This window comes from Jatropha curcas, chromosome 3 (genome assembly GCF_041381405.1).
Source record: "Jatropha curcas cultivar XTBG-Jc1 chromosome 3, XTBG_Jcur_1.0, whole genome shotgun sequence".
NCBI lineage: Eukaryota > Viridiplantae > Streptophyta > Magnoliopsida > Malpighiales > Euphorbiaceae > Jatropha > Jatropha curcas.
Genome location: NC_143153.1, coordinates 14,610,787 through 14,628,329, shown reverse-complemented (window position 1 = coordinate 14,628,329; position 17,543 = coordinate 14,610,787). Strand labels below are relative to the sequence as shown.

The following is a 17,543-nucleotide window of genomic DNA, read 5'->3' as shown; positions in this document are numbered from 1 at the left end:
GTGCTAGTCCTCTCCATTGAAATCTTCATTACTCAGTTCCTCTTCATAAGGATTTTGGGTATTTGGGGGGGAATTTTGGATAAGTGATTCTAAGGCTTCATTCTTGGCCTTTAGAACTTCCATTTCCAACCCCATTTTCTCAATTGCTGAGGCTAGATCTTCTGACATGACTTGTTTGTCCTTGTTAAGAGATGTTTGTTGGTTATTAAGCATAACTATGAAAACAAATGAAAGGGAAAGAAGGTAAGATTGTTGGCTCTGATACCAACTGATGGCGTGGTGAAGAAGGCTATGGTATTGATGGAGAAGCACGCCCTAGCCATTCTAGAGTCTGACTCTTGGAGCTTAGAGAAGCACACCCCTGCTTTGAGGCACACCTTGGCCGTGCTAGGGTCTATCTCTTGGAGTGGAGAGAAGCACGCCCGTGCTTTGAGGCACGCCCTGGCTGTGCTAAGGTCTGACTCTTAGAGTTTGGAGAAGCATGCCCATGCTTGGAAGCATGCCCATGCTTGGAAGCACACCCAGGTTGTGCTAAGGTCTGTCTTGGTTGAAAACGTGATGGAAGGCTAAGGTAGCTGATGATGAAGATTAAGATGACAAAGCTAGATGATTGTTTTTGGAAACAACCAAAACCCAATAGTTTTTGGAAACTAATAAAACCCAAATGTGATTAACACCTTCTTGATATTCAAAAATCTCCTTTCAAAGTACACAAAAAACCCTTTAAATAGGGAAACAAGAGACATAATTTCAAATGACACCAACTAAGGCTGAAAACAGCACACTCAAAGACACAAGTTCAAAGGTCACCAACTAAGGTTGAAAACAACACACTCAAAGACACAAGTTCAAAGGTCACCAACTAAGGTTGAAAACAACACACTCAAAGACACAATTTGAAAGGACACCAACTAACTTTGAAAACAGCACAAATGGTCTGAAATTCATAGTCAATGATTAACCAAGTGGTCTTTGACTATTCTTCTCAAAGATGATGGTTTGAAGGAACCCAAATGGCCCTAAAAGGAGCTCTAGCTTCAGATTGAACATGTCACCCCCATTAAGCCCATCTTCACTTGGAGTGTCTTCATCAACTTCACTAATGGAGTCAAGACCAAGGCCCATGTCTAGGACAGCTTGTAAGGCTAGGCTAGATGGACCTCCATCACAGACGATTATGGAAAGGGCCCAAAAAAATATACGGACCGAACCGGCTCTAAACAAATATTCTCGAAATCAGACGAGATTTTCACAACATGTTCTAGACATTACCACAATCTGCTAGGTATGGTTCTCAGACCAACATTCTATTCATAAGTGCTGAAATTGGAGTCCGAAAGATTGGGCCTTGATTGACTCCGATCACTTAGGGGGGCAAGTTGTTGACCATAATTTCAACACCGACATCAATAGCGTAAGAATCAGCTCGATCGAACATCGTTTGTGCCTCGAATGAACCTCCAAAAGCCTGAAAACCCCAAATATCAAGGGCAAGGGCAGGGCAATAATTTGCCTCGATCGGCGTCAACCAGCTCCTCGCCAATGTCGATCACCCCATTTCGGTATCAAAATGAGGCGCGCCTGTGAACCCCTTCCCTGAATATCAAGCATAGAAATGCATATGACTAAGGGCAGAAATGCACGTGAATGTATGAGTCGCCACCTTGTTTAATTATTTTAGGGTAAACTAGGAAAAAAACCTAAGTGACCCCAATTTTAATTAACCTAAGTCTAAGCTAATTACCCCAATGTTTAAGGCACAATCTTCGAACCCGAGGTGGATCCCGAGACCATGTCATGTTGATAAACTAATCGATGAATGAATGCTTTGTAGGGTAAATGATGCAATTGGACTAATGAAATGTTTGAGTGATTTCGACTTGCCGCTCGGGGTTAAATCCCAAACGTGCCTACGTACTTCCGTTTGAATGGAAGATCAAAGTCAACGTAGTTTGATAGGCCTTTTTAAAAGGGCTTTGAATGGGTATGCTTAATGCATGAGTGTGTGAATGCTTTGTGCATTTTGTTTAGGCATTTTGCCAAAGAATTGATTGATTTGATGTTTTAGGCATTTGTTGCCAAAAATGTTGATTTAAGGCTTTTAGCCAAAAAGATTGATTTAGGCAATTTATTGCCAAAAATTGATGTGATTTAGGCGATTGTCGCCAAAATTGATTATTTGAAGGCTTTTAGCCAAAATGAGTTGATTTAGGCAATTTGTTTGCCAAAAGGTGTTGATTGGGCGATTGTCGCCAAAATTGATTGATTTTAAGGCTTTTAGCCAAAAGATTGATTAATTAAAGGCATTTCGCCAAAAATTGATGTGTACTTTAGGCAATTTGTTGCCAAAATGTGATTGCTTAAACTGTAGGCTATTTGTTGCCAAAAACGTGATTGATTAAGGCTTTTAGCCACAATTATTGATTAATTGGACTTTTAGCCGAACTTGTTCGAAATAAAGGCGATTATACCGTAGTCATTAATTGACTAGGTACTTTAAGCCAATATTGTCGGATTTAAACTTTAATACCACGATTATTAATTAACCGGGCATTTAAGCTTAATCATATTTAATTAAGGCAGTTTGTTGCCAAACTGATGACTTGAATGCATTGATGCAACAGTTTAATTCAAAATTGGAGTAGAAGAAAAATATGCATGAAATGCTAAAATTAAATAAGCAGAGTTTCATTTATGTACCTGATTTAATCGACGGCCGCTTCTTAGCTTCAGCTTGAAAACTCCAAATTAAGCTCCTCATTTGGGGAATATTAATTTAAGATTTATTTAATTTAAGTGACCAAGTATCACAACAACAAAATAATAAAAGCCTATGCTAAATGCAGAAAAGCAGTAAAGAATCGCAAGCAGCGTAGGGGAGAAGGAGTGTCCGTCAACACAGACTGAGTGAGTAAAAACGGAGTGCCGGGGCTGTATTTATAGGCAAAAATCGGGCTGGAGGGCGGCCGCTGCCAACGGGCCCGGTGGCAGCCACCGCTGTGACCGGCGCCGCCGAGTCCGGCGGCAGCTGCCGCCCGCCTTTGCCAGTGGACTGGCTATTCTTTTCGTTCCGGAGGCTTTTTCGGGAGTTCCCGAGCTCCAAAAAATATTCCGGGACCAGTTCTGCGATCCTCGTAATTTTCTGGACGTTTCAAGTACCATATTGGCATACTTTCGGTGAACTTTCCGAATGGCCTCCGGTCCGACCGGACTGTTTACAGTCCGAGAAAACTGGCTTTTTGAGCCTCAAAATTTGGGTATTCACAATTGCCCCCCACCGGCAACCATAAAAATGATTTATGGGAGTCGGTGGTTGTCTGAAACACAAATTTTGAAGGCGAAAATCAGACGCATCCAGAAGACCCGCCTTTTAGCCTTTTCCTTAATTTTTTTTTGGCCTTAGGGGACAAAATGTGAATTTTTTTGGCCTATGTGGCCAAATTGGGCATTTTTGGGCCTTTAGGGCCAAGATGTGAACTTTTGGGCCTTAGGGGCCAAATTGGGAATTTTTGGGCTTTTAGGGCCAAGATGTGAACTTTTGGGCCTTAGGGGCCAAATTGGAAATTTTTGGGCCTTTGTGGCCAAATTGGGTATTTTTGGACCTTTGGGGCCAAATTGAGAATTTTTGGGCCTTAGGGGCCAAATTGGGAATTTTTGGGCCTTTGGGGCCAAATGTGAATTTTTGGGCCTTAAGGGCCAAGATGTGAACTTTTGGGCCTTTGTGGCCAAATTGTGAACTTTTTCCTGCACTTACTGTTTTATTAGCATGCATGCACAATTGGACTAAGAGTCTCTCCAAGGTAGAAAAGATCAATTTGGGGAGGTACGGTCTATCTCCTATTGCTTATTGTCTCTTCTTTCCTTTGGTTCATTCCTTTGTAATAGAAAGGATTCATTACTCAGGTTTGGTTAAAGGACCATCTCCAAGTGGTTGCTGCTCCTACTTTCTTGCCTTATAACCCTTCTCAATATCGTATGCGGAGGATCTTGATCACTCATCCATCTACTGATGCATGGGCCTCATGGCTGATTGAGTTGGGTCCAAACGAGGTACTGTGGTTCATTTCCTGTTATGACATCACCTGTTTTATCCAGGTTAGTGATAAGTATAAATTTTATAGTGTTTTTAATATAGTTTTTATTAGAATTTTAGTAAGTTTTTACTTCTTTAATTTAATTTTAAATCACTTTTAGTATAATTGTGTTTAAAAGCTTCCTTGTTCTTTAATCCGCTTGATCTAAGAAAAAAATTGCAGAAATTTGGCGCAGAAAAGAACTTTAGAATGCAAGGCACTAAGCTTCTAGCACGCCTAGCCCGTGCTGGAATGCACGCCCGTGCTAGAAGCCAAGTGAACCATGAGGAGAGAAGCCAGCACGCCTAAAGCGCGCCCCGAAGCACGCGCGAATCGCGCAAACGAGAGGCAGAGAGTTAGGCCGCGCAACTCGCGAGCGCAAGCCTCACATGCGCGAGCGCGACCAACACTCGCGAGCGCAAATCTACACTACGCGAGCGCGAGTCTCACATGAGATGCCGCAGTGCTTCAATAGCCAGACTTCCAGACTACAGCACGCCCAGCCCGTGCCATGAAGCACGCCCGTGCTGTCCAGGCGGAACCAGTATGAATTTAAAACGCACATCAAGCCTTTCTCACATGGGCCGACTTCAAGGAGTTTCCTAAACACACTAAACAAGACCTGGACCTATTCTTGAAGAAAAAGGAGTCCTAATCAAGAAGAAATCAAGAGCCTAAACAGTTATGATCTCCTATAAAGGATTTTGTACTAAATAAGGATTCTATTTCCTAAAAGGAGTCAGACTTGCCTTCAGGACCTCTATATAAAGAAAGGAACTTCTCATAGCAAGGGAGATCGATTTTCTTTGTACACTTCTTTACATAGTTCTCTCTTCTCAAAGATTTCAAGCTTTAAATAATTGTGCTAAGATTCAAGGAAGCCATCAACATAGTTGTGATACAGTTTTTATTCTAAACTTTTCATCTTGTTTCTTTCTTTATTATTGTCTTTAAATATGATGAATGATTCAAGTGTGATTGAGTTTAATTTAATTACTATGTCTAGCTAAACTTTTATACTAGGGATTTGATGTAATTTAATTCGATTCCAGCTTATAATATTAGATTTATTTTTCTTTGTTCTTGTTATAACTTATTATTGTGCTTTTAAGGCTTCCAGGCAGAAAAATTCCCCTGGATTGAATTATTTCAATAACATCATTCGGGAGAAGGGTTATTGATATGAATAAGGTAATAATTTACTTGAGAATAATAACTTGATGTGGAAACTATATGGTTTGACTCAAGGGGGGCTTTCATAAGTTAATAAAGTATTAAGTTGTGAATTCATAAAACAACCATAAAACCTAATGATCTGATTCATGTTTAATTTCACTATTAATATAGGTGATTAAATTGGATTAGAATAGCTAACAATAAATCGGGAGAGCTTGTTAGTAACCTTAGGGTTGTTTTCTCCTACTTGAACAATTAAACTTGATTAATGAACTAATAGAACAAGCTGGATAGAATTAAATGAAATCAAATTCCCTAGTAGCTTAATCCCCTGATTTCTTTTCACCTAAATTTTGTGTTTGATCTCTTTTACTTTGAATTTTATTTACTTTACAGCGAACTCCTTTTATCATCGTCTAAATAATAATAGGTTAACATAATTTTGGTAATTGATAAACAATCCCTGTGGATACGATACTTTCTTACTCTATACTACTTGTTGCGATTTCGTACACTTGCGAAAAACGCTGTCAAGTTTTTGGCGCCGTTGCCGGGGATTGGCGTATCAATATCAATACGAATTACCCTATTATTAATTTAGACACTCTTTCGTTTTTATTTAATTTTCTTTTAAGTGCTGTTCCAGGTGTTTTATGCAAAGAAGATCAAGGACAACTGAACCTTTAGTCTTTGACCCAGAAATTGAAAGAACCTTTCGTAGGCACAACGCTGCAAGAAAAGCAAGAGAAATAAAACTCGATCAACAAGCAGACATGGCCAACGAAAACGAAAACAGAAATGAAAACGTAGTTGGACCACCACTTCAACATCCGATCCGTACCTTAAGGGATTATACAACACCTAATCTGAATGGGACAACCTCAAGTATTACAAGACCTAGGGTAGAAGCTAATAACTTTGAGATTAAACCTGCAATTATCCAAATGCTCTCTACCTCGATCCAATATGGAGGTTTGCCTAGTGAAGATCCTAATGCTCACATCACCAATTTTTTGGAAATTTGTGACACATTCAAACAAAATGGTGTTTCTGAAGATGCAATCAAATTAAGACTTTTTCCATTCACTCTTCGGGATAAAGCTAGAGCATGGTTACAATCATGTCCCGCTGGAAGTTTTACCACATGGGATGAATTAGCTCAAAAATTTCTAGCTAAATTCTTTCCATCCTCAAAAACCACCAAGTTGCGCAATGAGATAATGACATTTGCTCATCATGATCAAGAGAGCTTGTATGAAGCTTGGGAAAGATTCAAGGACTTGCTAAGAAAGTGTCCGCATCACAGTTTGCCCAAGTGGTTACAGGTACAAACTTTCTATAATGCTCTATCTCCTAATATTAAAATCACTTTAGATGCAGCTGCAGGTGGATCTTTTGAAAAGAAAGGTATTGATGAAGCATATGAGTTGATAGAGGAGATGGCAAGCAACAGCCACTACCAAAATAATACCGAAAGAAGAAGAACTGTAGGAGTCTATGAAATAGACGCCATTACAGCACTTAATGCCAAGGTAGATAACATGGTAAGGAAATTGGACATGTTAACTACTAACCCTGTGAATGCTGTTATGCAAATTTGTGATAGGTGCAATGGACAACATGGAATTGGGGAGTGCATCATGGACTCTTTAAATCCACAAACTTTGGAGCAAGTGAACTATGTGATGAATCAAGGAAGAAAGAATTACCCTTATTCAAATTCATATGATAACAGGTTAAGGAATCATCCTAATCTATCCTATGGTAATCCTAACAATGCCTTGAATGCACCACCAGTTTTCCACCCTCCAGAAAAGAAATCCCATGATGACCTCCTCACTGCTCTTTCTAAATCACACATAGAATTCATGAATGAAACCAGAGAAAACCATAAAATCCAGCAAGCTGCAATCAGGAATTTGGAGATCCAATTGGGGCAATTTGCAAACATGATGGCATCTCGACCTCAAGGTACGTTACCTAGCAATACTGAAAAGAATCCAAAAGAACAAGTGCAGGTTATCACTTTGAGAAGTGGCAAACAATTAGATGAACCACCAAAGAAAGAAAAGGAAGTAAAAGAACAACCAAGGGTGCCTATCATTGACTTAGAGGAGAAAGAAAAGGTAAAACCTTATGTTCCCCCTGTCCCCTTTCCACAAAGATTAAAGAAAGCACAAGATGACAAGAGCTTCCTCAAGTTTCTGGATGTGTTTAAGAAGCTCCAAATCAATATTCCTTTTGCTGAAGCTCTTGCTCAAATGCCTAGTTATGCTAAATTCTTAAAAGATATCTTGAGCAAGAAACGAAAAATTGATGATCAAGGAACGGTAATGTTAACCGAGGAGTGCAGTGCAATTATCCAAAACAAACTGCCTCCAAAGTTAAAAGATCCAGGAAGTTTTTGTATCCCTTGTAACATTGGTAATCTTGACTTTGAAAAGGCTTTGGCAGATTTGGGTGCTAGCATTAATCTTATGTCCTATGAAGTTTTTAAGATGCTAGGTATGGGAGAGCTCAAACCAACAAGGATGTCTTTGCAATTAGCAGATCGTTCAATTAAATATCCTAGAGGGATTGTAGAAGACGTGCTTGTAAAGGTAGGTACATTCATCTTTCCTGTTGATTTTGTCATTCTTGATATTGATGAAGACAGGGAAGGATCTCTAATCCTTGGAAGACCCTTTCTTGCAACTGCAAGAGCATTAATTGATGTTTATGAGGGTAAGTTGACTCTAAGAGTTGGACAGGAAGAGATTGTGTTTGATGTACTTAAATCTTGTAAACTCCCTATGGATCATGGAGACTGTTTTAGAATTGACATAGTAGATGAATGTGTGGAGACCACTTTGCATGTTGAAAATAATGTTAATGAATCAAGCATCTTTAATGAAAAAGAAAAGGAATCACCTAAGCATGAACTGAAACAACTTCCACCTCATTTAAAACATGCATTCTTAGGTGAGGACCACTCTTTTCCTGTTATTATTTCTTCTCACTTAACGCTTGATCAAGAGGAAAGGTTGTTGCAGGTTCTACATAGGCACAAGAAAGCATTAGGGTGGTCTATTTCGGATTTACAAGGAATAAGCCCAAGTGTGTGTATGCATAAAATCTTGATGGAAGAAGACTACAAACCTTCAATCGAACATCAAAGGCGATTGAACCCGAACATGAAAGAGGTAGTCAAGGCTGAAATTATTAAACTCTTAGATGCCGGCATCATTTATCCAATTTCAGACAGTAATTGGGTGAGTCCTGTCCAAGTTGTTCCAAAGAAGGGAGGTATGACTGTTATTTCTAATGAAAACAATGAATTAATCCCCACAAGAACAGTCACAGGTTGGCGTGTGTGTATAGATTATAGAAAATTAAATAAAGCAACACGCAAAGATCACTTTCCCCTTCCCTTTATTGATCAAATGCTTGAAAGACTTGCAGGATATCCTTTTTATTGTTTCTTAGATGGCTATTCAGGGTACTTCCAAATACCTATAGCCCCTGAAGACCAAGAGAAAACTACATTCACTTGTCCTTATGGCACTTTTGCCTATAGGAGAATGCCTTTTGGGCTATGCAATGCCCCTGCAACCTTTCAAAGGTGCATGATGTCCATCTTTTCTGATATGGTGGAAAAATTTATTGAAATATTCATGGATGATTTTTCTGTATTTGGTTCTTCCTTCGATGCATGCCTTCATAATTTATCTTTAGTGATGCAACGATGTGAAGATACTAACCTTGTGTTAAATTGGGAAAAATGTCACTTCATGGTTAGTGAAGGTATTGTCCTAGGGCATAAAATCTCTCAAAAGGGGATTGAAGTAGACAAGGCAAAAATTGAGGTAATTGAAAAACTACCTCCCCCTAACACAGTGAAGGGCATAAGAAGTTTTCTTGGGCATGCAGGATTTTACAGGAGATTCATAAGGGATTTCTCAAAAATCACTAAACCTCTTTGCAATCTACTAGTTAAAGATGTTCCTTTTGAATTTAACAAAGATTGTTTAGATGCTTTTAACAGGTTAAAGAAGGAGTTAATCTCAGCCCCGATCATCACCACACCAGATTGGACTTTACCCTTTGAACTCATGTGTGATGCTAGTGATCATGCTGTAGGAGCTGTTCTTGGACAAAGAAAAGACAGGAAGTTGCATGTTATCTATTATGCAAGTCGCACATTGAATGATGCACAATTAAATTATGCAACTACGGAAAAGGAACTGCTAGCTATTGTTTTTGCTTTTGACAAATTCAGGGCATATCTAATTGGAGCTAAAACAATAGTCTACACAGATCATTCCGCCATTAAATACTTGCTGGAGAAGAAAGATGCAAAGCCGAGACTCATTTGTTGGGTACTTCTATTGCAAGAGTTTGACTTAGAAATTCGCGACAAAAAGGGGACCGAGAACCTCGTTGCTGACCATCTTTCCAGGCTTGAATTGGGGGAGGAAGATACAAGCGAGCTACAAATCAATGAAAGCTTTCCTCATGAGCAACTTCTTCTAGTAGCAAATGCTCAAACCCCCTGGTACGCTGACATAGTTAATTATCTTGTTTGTAAAATTCCTCCTCCCAATTTTTCTTACCAACAAAGAAAAAATTTTTTTCATGATATCAAATTTTACTATTGGGAGGAGCCATTTTTGTTCAAGTATTGTAGTGATCAGCTCTTCAGGAGATGTATACCGAAAACTGAAATAGAAAGTGTCCTTAAATTCTGCCATTCAATGGAATGTGGAGGCCACTTTGGAGCAAACAAGACAGCTGCGCGTATACTAGAAAGTGGTTTGTATTGGCCTAATCTTTTTAAAGATGCTTATAATTATGTTCGTCTTTGTGATCGTTGTCAAAGGTTAGGTAACATTTCGAAGAGACATGAAATGCCCCTGAACAGCATCCTTGAAGTCGAAATCTTCGATGTATGGGGCTGGACTTTATGGGACCTTTTCCACCATCTTATTCAAATCAATACATTCCAGTGGCGGTGGATTATGTGTCAAAGTGGGCAGAAGCTGTTGCTCTTCCAAATAACGATGCCAAAAGTGTGATGAGCTTCATCAAGAAAAACATTTTTACAAGGCATGGTACTCCCAGGGCGATAATCACGGACGGAGGTAAGCATTTTTGTAATCGATATTTAGACTCCCTTCTTGCAAAATATGGTGTCACTCATCGTGTAGGTACTCCATATCATCCTCAAACCAGTGGACAAGTAGAGGTCACTAACAGAGAAATCAAAAAGATCCTCGAAACCACTGTTGGACAATCAAGAAAGGATTGGTCCAAAAGCTAGACGACGCTCTATGGGCCTACAGAACGACATTCAAAACGCCTATAGGTATGTCTCCATACCGCATGGTGTATGGTAAGGCTTGTCATCTCCCTGTAGAGTTAGAACATAAGGCATTTTGGGCCATTCAATTTCTCAACTTTAATGCCAAGGAAGTGGGACAAAAACGCTTGTTACAGCTAAACATGATGGATGAATTGCGCCTCCATGCTTATGAAAGTGCTAAAATATATAAAGATCGCACTAAACAATGGCACGATAAGCGCATTATCATGAGGGATCTAAAGGTAGGCTAGCAAGTGTTGCTCTATAACTCTAGACTTCGGTTATTTCCTGGTAAGTTGCACTCTAGATGGTCTGGACCATTCACAATCAAGGAAATTTTTCCTCATGGCGCGATTGAAATAGTGGATGGTAAGTCGAATCGAAGTTTCAAGGTAAATGCTCAACGTTTGAGAAGCTATTATAATGAAACCTTTGAACCCATCAAGACTACAATTGGTCTTGCTTAGCCTAAATTCAGATAAGTGCGTCGAACTTAACGACGTTAAACAAAAGTGCTCATGGGAGACAACCCATCTATTTTTATTAAATTTTCGTCCATTTATTTATTTTTATTCCCTATTTTATTTGTCAAAATCCCAAATTTTCTCCATAAGCGTTCTTTTGTTTAGTTAAGAGTTTTTGTAGGAAAAAGTGGAAATCCAGAACCGAGCACGCCCCAGGCGTGCCCATCAGCACGCCCGTGCCATAGAAAAGAGATTAACACACTTGAAGGTCAGAGGAGAGCACGCCCTAGACGTGCTAAGTGGCACGCCCGTGTTACTGGAAAATGCCCAAGTCGCGAGCGCGACATTCACAAGCGCGAGCGCGACAATTAGAAAAGAAAGTCAGAAGAGTTGCAAGAAAAACTCGCGAGCGCACCTTCCATCTATGCGGGCGCGAGCTGAGGTCGCGAGCGCGACATTCATATACGCGGGCGCGACAAGCAGATCTGAGTGTCAGAAGCCATTGGACCAGAAGACGCGAGAAGACGCGAGCGCGATATTCATATGCGCGGGCGCGAGAAAGCACTTTTGAGAGGCAGAACGTTTGCCAGCAAAATACGCGAGCGCGACTTTCACATGCGCGAGCGCGAAAAGAACTCGAGAGGCAGAGAAGAGCACGCCCAAGCCGTGCTATTTAGCACGCCCGTGCCAGGTACGCCACTTTTGTTGTTTTGCAGGTCAGAGGAGAGCACGCCCAGGCCGTGCTCATCAGCACGGCCGTGCCACGATCAGACCAACTTATTAATTGGCGCCCCTCTTTAAAGAGCACGCTTTCAAACTCTCTCTTTTCCACCCCGCACGCCCTGGCCGTCACCTCTTTTCTCCCAAACTTTCCCTTTTCTTCTCCCTTTTCTCTCAAATCAAACACTTTCCACCCAAAATTTTCACATAATCAACTCCAACAATGCCTCCTAGATACAAACGTAGCAGACCCGCATCCTCCATTGCTGCTCGAAACCGCGCAACTACGCGATCTTCCACGGCTCCTCAACCTCCTTCACCTCCTGCATTTCCATTCAAGTTCGCCTCATCCGATCAACAAGAAAGGTACACAAAATTATCTCTTCGGCCTATTCTACCGAATAGATTTATTGATGAGGCTGCCTTAGCGCAAGTGGGTCTTAGGGATATTGTGTTAGACCCTCTTAAGAGAATAGGATGGGGGGAAATTATTGATATGAAGGACTTAGTCTATGCCCCTCTAACTCTAGAATTTCTGAGTTCCTATCGCGCTTTTATTCCATTATTGCCTAATTCACCACCAAGCAGGGTTAACTTTAGGCTTCTTAGTCAAGACTTTGAACTAACTGTGAATGAAATTAGCCACATTTTTGGGTTTCCTACAGACAATAGCCAGATACAAATATCTAGTGATTTTAGTGCGCGTAATACTTGGCAAAATTTGACAGGTGAAGTGAATTACAATCCTAGATATTCTAAAGCATCCAAATTAAAAAAACCTTCCTTGCGCTACATTCACAAATTCTTATCTAATTCCATTTTTGGAAGGAGTGAAAGCGATGGGGTGCTAAGTTTGAACGAATTATATTTTCTGTGGGCTATTGAGAATGGGGTTTTATTGAATGTTGGTTATTGGCTCTGCCAAAAATTTGGAAAGGTAGCTGGAGCCGACAAGGGGGCCATAATGGTGGGATGTTTTGTAACTCGGATTGCTAGATACTTACGGGTTTGGAACCCGGCTAGGCCAATTTATGATAATATAGGAGGAGGGCGTAGTACTAGACTGGACCTAGATGTTATGATACATATGAAACTGATTGAAAAAGTCGGGGATACATATCAAGTAGTAGGCGCCCCAGAGGCTAATCCTGATGATGCAAGAGCAGAGGCAGCCGGTGGAGCTAACATGGAAGAGGATAATCCTCCTCCTTTTCCTTCTTCTTTTGGTGCAGGTACTTCCGGTGTCGGTCCATCGTTCCAAGGCACAGCCAACATGTCGAACAATGAAGTCCTTGCAAGAATGATGTCTCGGATGGACCTCTTTGACACGCGCCTTAAATGTATGGAAACGATGATCGCAGACTGTTTCCAGTCCATCGAAATTATGAACGGCAGTCTTGACTCTCGGATGGACACCATGCAAGGCCAACTCCAGACCATCCTCCAGCTTCTGCAGCCACCTCCACCACCAGAGAATTGACGGATTTCTCACTTTTCTTTGTTTTATTTTTTGTTTATTTGTTCTAATACATTGTCTTGGTTGCTTTCACTTTAGTTTATTTGTTATTTGAATTTTTATAACTTTTTAGTAGTTTGTTTTGTTCTTAATGTTTAGTTGCTCTTTTAGCTAAGACTCTTCCCACACCTGTTCTATTGTATTGTTCAATACAATGTTGGTAAGATTTCTTCTTCTCTCTTACTGCTTTCCTTCTAGTAATGCAATAAGTTTGGGGAATTTATGCACATTGGGGACAATGTGATTGATTGAATTGGGGGAAGGGAATTTTGGCAAAAATTTGGCAAAAATTTTTGTTTTTGTTTAACATTTTTGGAATGATTACAAGTAAGCTTGAAAGTTCTCATGTCTAGTAATGAGTGTTAAATATAGTCGATTCTAAATTCTAGCATATTTAAGTTTTGAATTTGAATTTTTGACTCAATCATGTTCATTGATCTAAACTATTTGTTTCTAGACTTTTAAAACACTGATTTTTATGAAAGTTATGATATAAAGGTGTGTTTTACTCTAAAGTATTTTAAACCTTGGCATTCCTAGAACAAAAATTATAACTTCCTTCGAGGCGAGAAATTTAAATGTTTACATCTTGAAAGAGATGATTTAGGCAATTTTTGTTGACCCTTATATAGCCTAGACCACCTAAATAAAAATATATGACCTTTGAAACCCACTTTGAAGCCTTAAACCGTACAATTTTCTTCTTCACCATCAATAAACCTAGCCATTAAAGCCAAATTCAAATCTCCTACCCTAAGTACAAAGGATTGTATGATTAAAAGATTCGATTTTTAATTAGAATATAGCAACAAAGAGGGAGAATTCATCAATCAATACTAGCAAATAAAGAAAAGAAGAAAGAATCAAGAAAGGGGCACGTAAAAAGCAATCAAAAGAATGAATGAAGAATGGAAAAGCAAGGAAGAAAAGTACCAAAATATTAAGAAAAGACCTTGCACAAGATGCCTCTAGCTAGTAAGAAAGCTTCAAAACAGACACTCCCTAGAACTAGTAAAAGTGTGATTAAAATAGAATCTTGAAAATTATACAGTCTTTTGTACTCTTTGACTACCCTTTTATCCTTTCTTTTGATTAAGCAAAAATTTGCACTAAGAAAGCCCCATTACAACCCAAAATAAAGACCTTTTGATCTTTTAATCGTATGCATTTAAATCGTGGAGAAAGAATAACTAATTTTGCATATGGGAATGCCACTGTTGCACTATCAATTGTCTTATTTTTTAAAGGTTGAAGATTCCTTAGATAATTCATGTCCTATTTATCATAAATTGAATAAATATTAGTGTTGACAATCTCTTTAAACTTGTATTTTACTCAATGAATGTGTTTTATTCAAAAATAAAAATCAAGCTTAAGTATGATTAGCATGGAGAACGATTGAGTTTATTCACTTGTTTTACTAATCATGATATCTTGAAAGATTATTAAAATCATCTCCAACCATGTTAAACTAAGTGTCGTCAAATTATTTTTCTTTTAGTTTTGTTTGCTTGAGGACAAGCAATGGTTTAAGTTTGGGGAATTTTGATAAGTATAAATTTTATAGTGTTTTTAATATAGTTTTTATTAGAATTTTAGTAAGTTTTTACTTCTTTAATTTAATTTTAAATCACTTTTAGTATAATTGTGTTTAAAAGCTTCCTTGTTCTTTAATCCGCTTGATCTAAGAAAAAAATTGCAGAAATTTGGCGCAGAAAAGAACTTTAGAATGCAAGGCACTGAGCTTCTAGCACGCCCAGCCCGTGCTGGAAGGCACGCCCGTGCTAGAAGCCAAGTGAACCATGAGGAGAGAAGCCAGCATGCCTAAAGCACGCCCCGAAGCACGCGCGAATCGCGCAAACGAGAGGCAGAGAGTTAGGCCGCGCAACTCACGAGCGCAAGCCTCACATGCGCGAGCGCGACCAACACTCGCGAGCGCAAATCTACACTACGCGAGCGCGAGTCTCACATGAGATGCCGCAGTGCTTCAATAGCCAGACTTCCAGACTACAGCACGCCCAACCCGTGCCATGAAGCACGCCCGTGCTGTCCAGGCGGAACCAGTATGAATTTAAAACGCACATCAAGCCTTTCTCACATGGGCCGACTTCAAGGAGTTTCCTAAACACACTAAACAAGACCTGGACCTATTCTTGAAGAAAAAGGAGTCCTAATCAAGAAGAAATCAAGAGCCTAAACAGTTATGATCTCCTATAAAGGATTTTGTACTAAATAAGGATTCTATTTCCTAAAAGGAGTCAGACTTGCCTTCAGGACCTCTATATAAAGAAAGGAACTTCTCATAGCAAGGGAGATCGGTTTTCTTTGTACACTTCTTTACATAGTTCTCTCTTCTCAAAGATTTCAAGCTTTAAATAATTGTGCTAAGATTCAAGGAAGCCATCAACATAGTTGTGATACAGTTTTTATTCTAAACTTTTCATCTTGTTTCTTTCTTTATTATTGTCTTTAAATATGATGAATGATTCAAGTGTGATTGAGTTTAATTTAATTACTATGTCTAGCTAAACTTTTATACTAGGGATTTGATGTAATTTAATTCGATTCCAGCTTATAATATTAGATTTATTTTTCTTTGTTCTTGTTATAACTTATTATTGTGCTTAAGGCTTCCAGGCAGAAAAATTCCCCTGGATTGAATTATTTCAATAACATCATTCGGGAGAAGGGTTATTGATATGAATAAGGTAATAATTTACTTGAGAATAATAACTTGATGTGGAAACTATATGGTTTGACTCAAGGGGGGCTTTCATAAGTTAATAAAGTATTAAGTTGTGAATTCATAAAACAACCATAAAACCTAATGATCTGATTCATGTTTAATTTCACTATTAATATAGGTGATTAAATTGGATTAGAATAGCTAACAATAAATCGGGAGAGCTTGTTAGTAACCTTAGGGCTGTTTTCTCCTACTTGAACAATTAAACTTGATTAATGAACTAATAGAACAAGCTGGATAGAATTAAATGAAATCAAATTCCCTAGTAGCTTAATCCCCTGATTTTTTTTCACTTAAATTTTGTGTTTGATCTCTTTTACTTTGAATTTTATTTACTTTACAGTGAACTCCTTTTATCATCGTCTAAATAATAATAGGTTAACATAATTTTGGTAATTGATAAACAATCCCAGTGGATACGATACTTTCTTACTCTATACTACTTGTTGCGATTTCGTACACTTGCGAAAAACGCTGTCAGTTAGCTCTCGCCATACTCGGGTTTACCTTTTAGGCCTTACACACTGTACTTGGTACTGCGCTTCGCGCGTTTTGAGGCAGATGGGGATAGACCAGACTGTCCCAATTGTAGATGACATTTCAGCTGATTTAGCCATTACTCCGGGTGTTACCCGAGCCGTCCTTAGGGCTTGGGTTAGAGATCATCACATGGTTAGGCCTTTAGCTAATCCTGCCAGTGTTCAGACTTCTCCTGAGTATTGGACCTGGTTCATTGTCGTTATCTGGCCGGTTGAAAGGCTAAGCAGAACCGCACTGCTGAGTGTACTTGAAGGTTGGGCTCAGGCTGACGCTGACAATGAGACTGATGAGGAGATTGTGTTAGCTCCCCGGACAGGCGAGGTTGGAGAGAGTTCAGCAGCTGGAGATGACTCGGAGGATGTTGCCCCACGGAGGCGACGGGACACCTAGACTCTTATAGGCTTTTTGAACTTTTGTTGTCTTTCCCTTATTTTGACTTTTTATTTGGGACTTGGACTTTGGATTTTGGATGTATGTTTTTTTTTTTTTTTTTGGACTTGGACTTCATTATTTATTTATTTTTCTTTGGACTCTTTTGCTTTCTGCTTGAATTTATTGCTTTAATTGAGAATGTGATTTGTCTTTTAAGCTTTCCAAGCATTTTCCAACTTTATTTATTCAAGCTCTAATTTTTGCCTAAGCCGCCCTTTCGGGTTTTCAACTTAGCGAGCTACCCATTTTTGCCTAAGCCACCCTTTTCGGGTTTTCAACTTAGCGGGCCCCAACTTTTGCCTAAGCCGCCCTTTCGGTTTTCGACTTAACGGGTTTTTCTCTCTTTTTTCACTTCTTTTTTCACTTTTTTTTCTTTCCTCTCTTTTTTTTTTTTTTTTTTTTTTTTGGCAAAGAAGAATGAATGATGAAATGATTTTTTATTAATGTTTAGACCGCGCCCAAAGAGGGCTGCCTACATATCTCCGATACATAATTTCTTTTTTCCGAGGAGAATCAGGTCTAATGTAGCTCTTTT

At 39.2% G+C, this 17,543-nt stretch overlaps 1 protein-coding gene and 1 non-coding gene across 2 annotated transcripts in view; one reads left to right on the top strand and one right to left on the bottom strand.

Moving 5' to 3' along the window:
- The first annotated feature begins 291 nt into the window (after window positions 1–291).
- Window positions 292–17,543, top strand: part of LOC149497604 (uncharacterized) — an 81,037-nt gene continuing 63,785 nt past the window's right edge. Inside the window, exons 1-2 of the mRNA XM_089719228.1 lie at window positions 292–455; window positions 6,097–6,736. Of these exons, the coding sequence (XP_089575354.1) occupies window positions 292–455; window positions 6,097–6,736 (804 nt within the window). The remainder of the gene's footprint in view (window positions 456–6,096; window positions 6,737–17,543) is intronic.
- LOC149497605 (small nucleolar RNA R71) lies at window positions 6,452–6,557 on the bottom strand. Its single transcript, XR_016320273.1, has one exon. It is a non-coding gene; the product is annotated as a small nucleolar RNA R71 (small nucleolar RNA).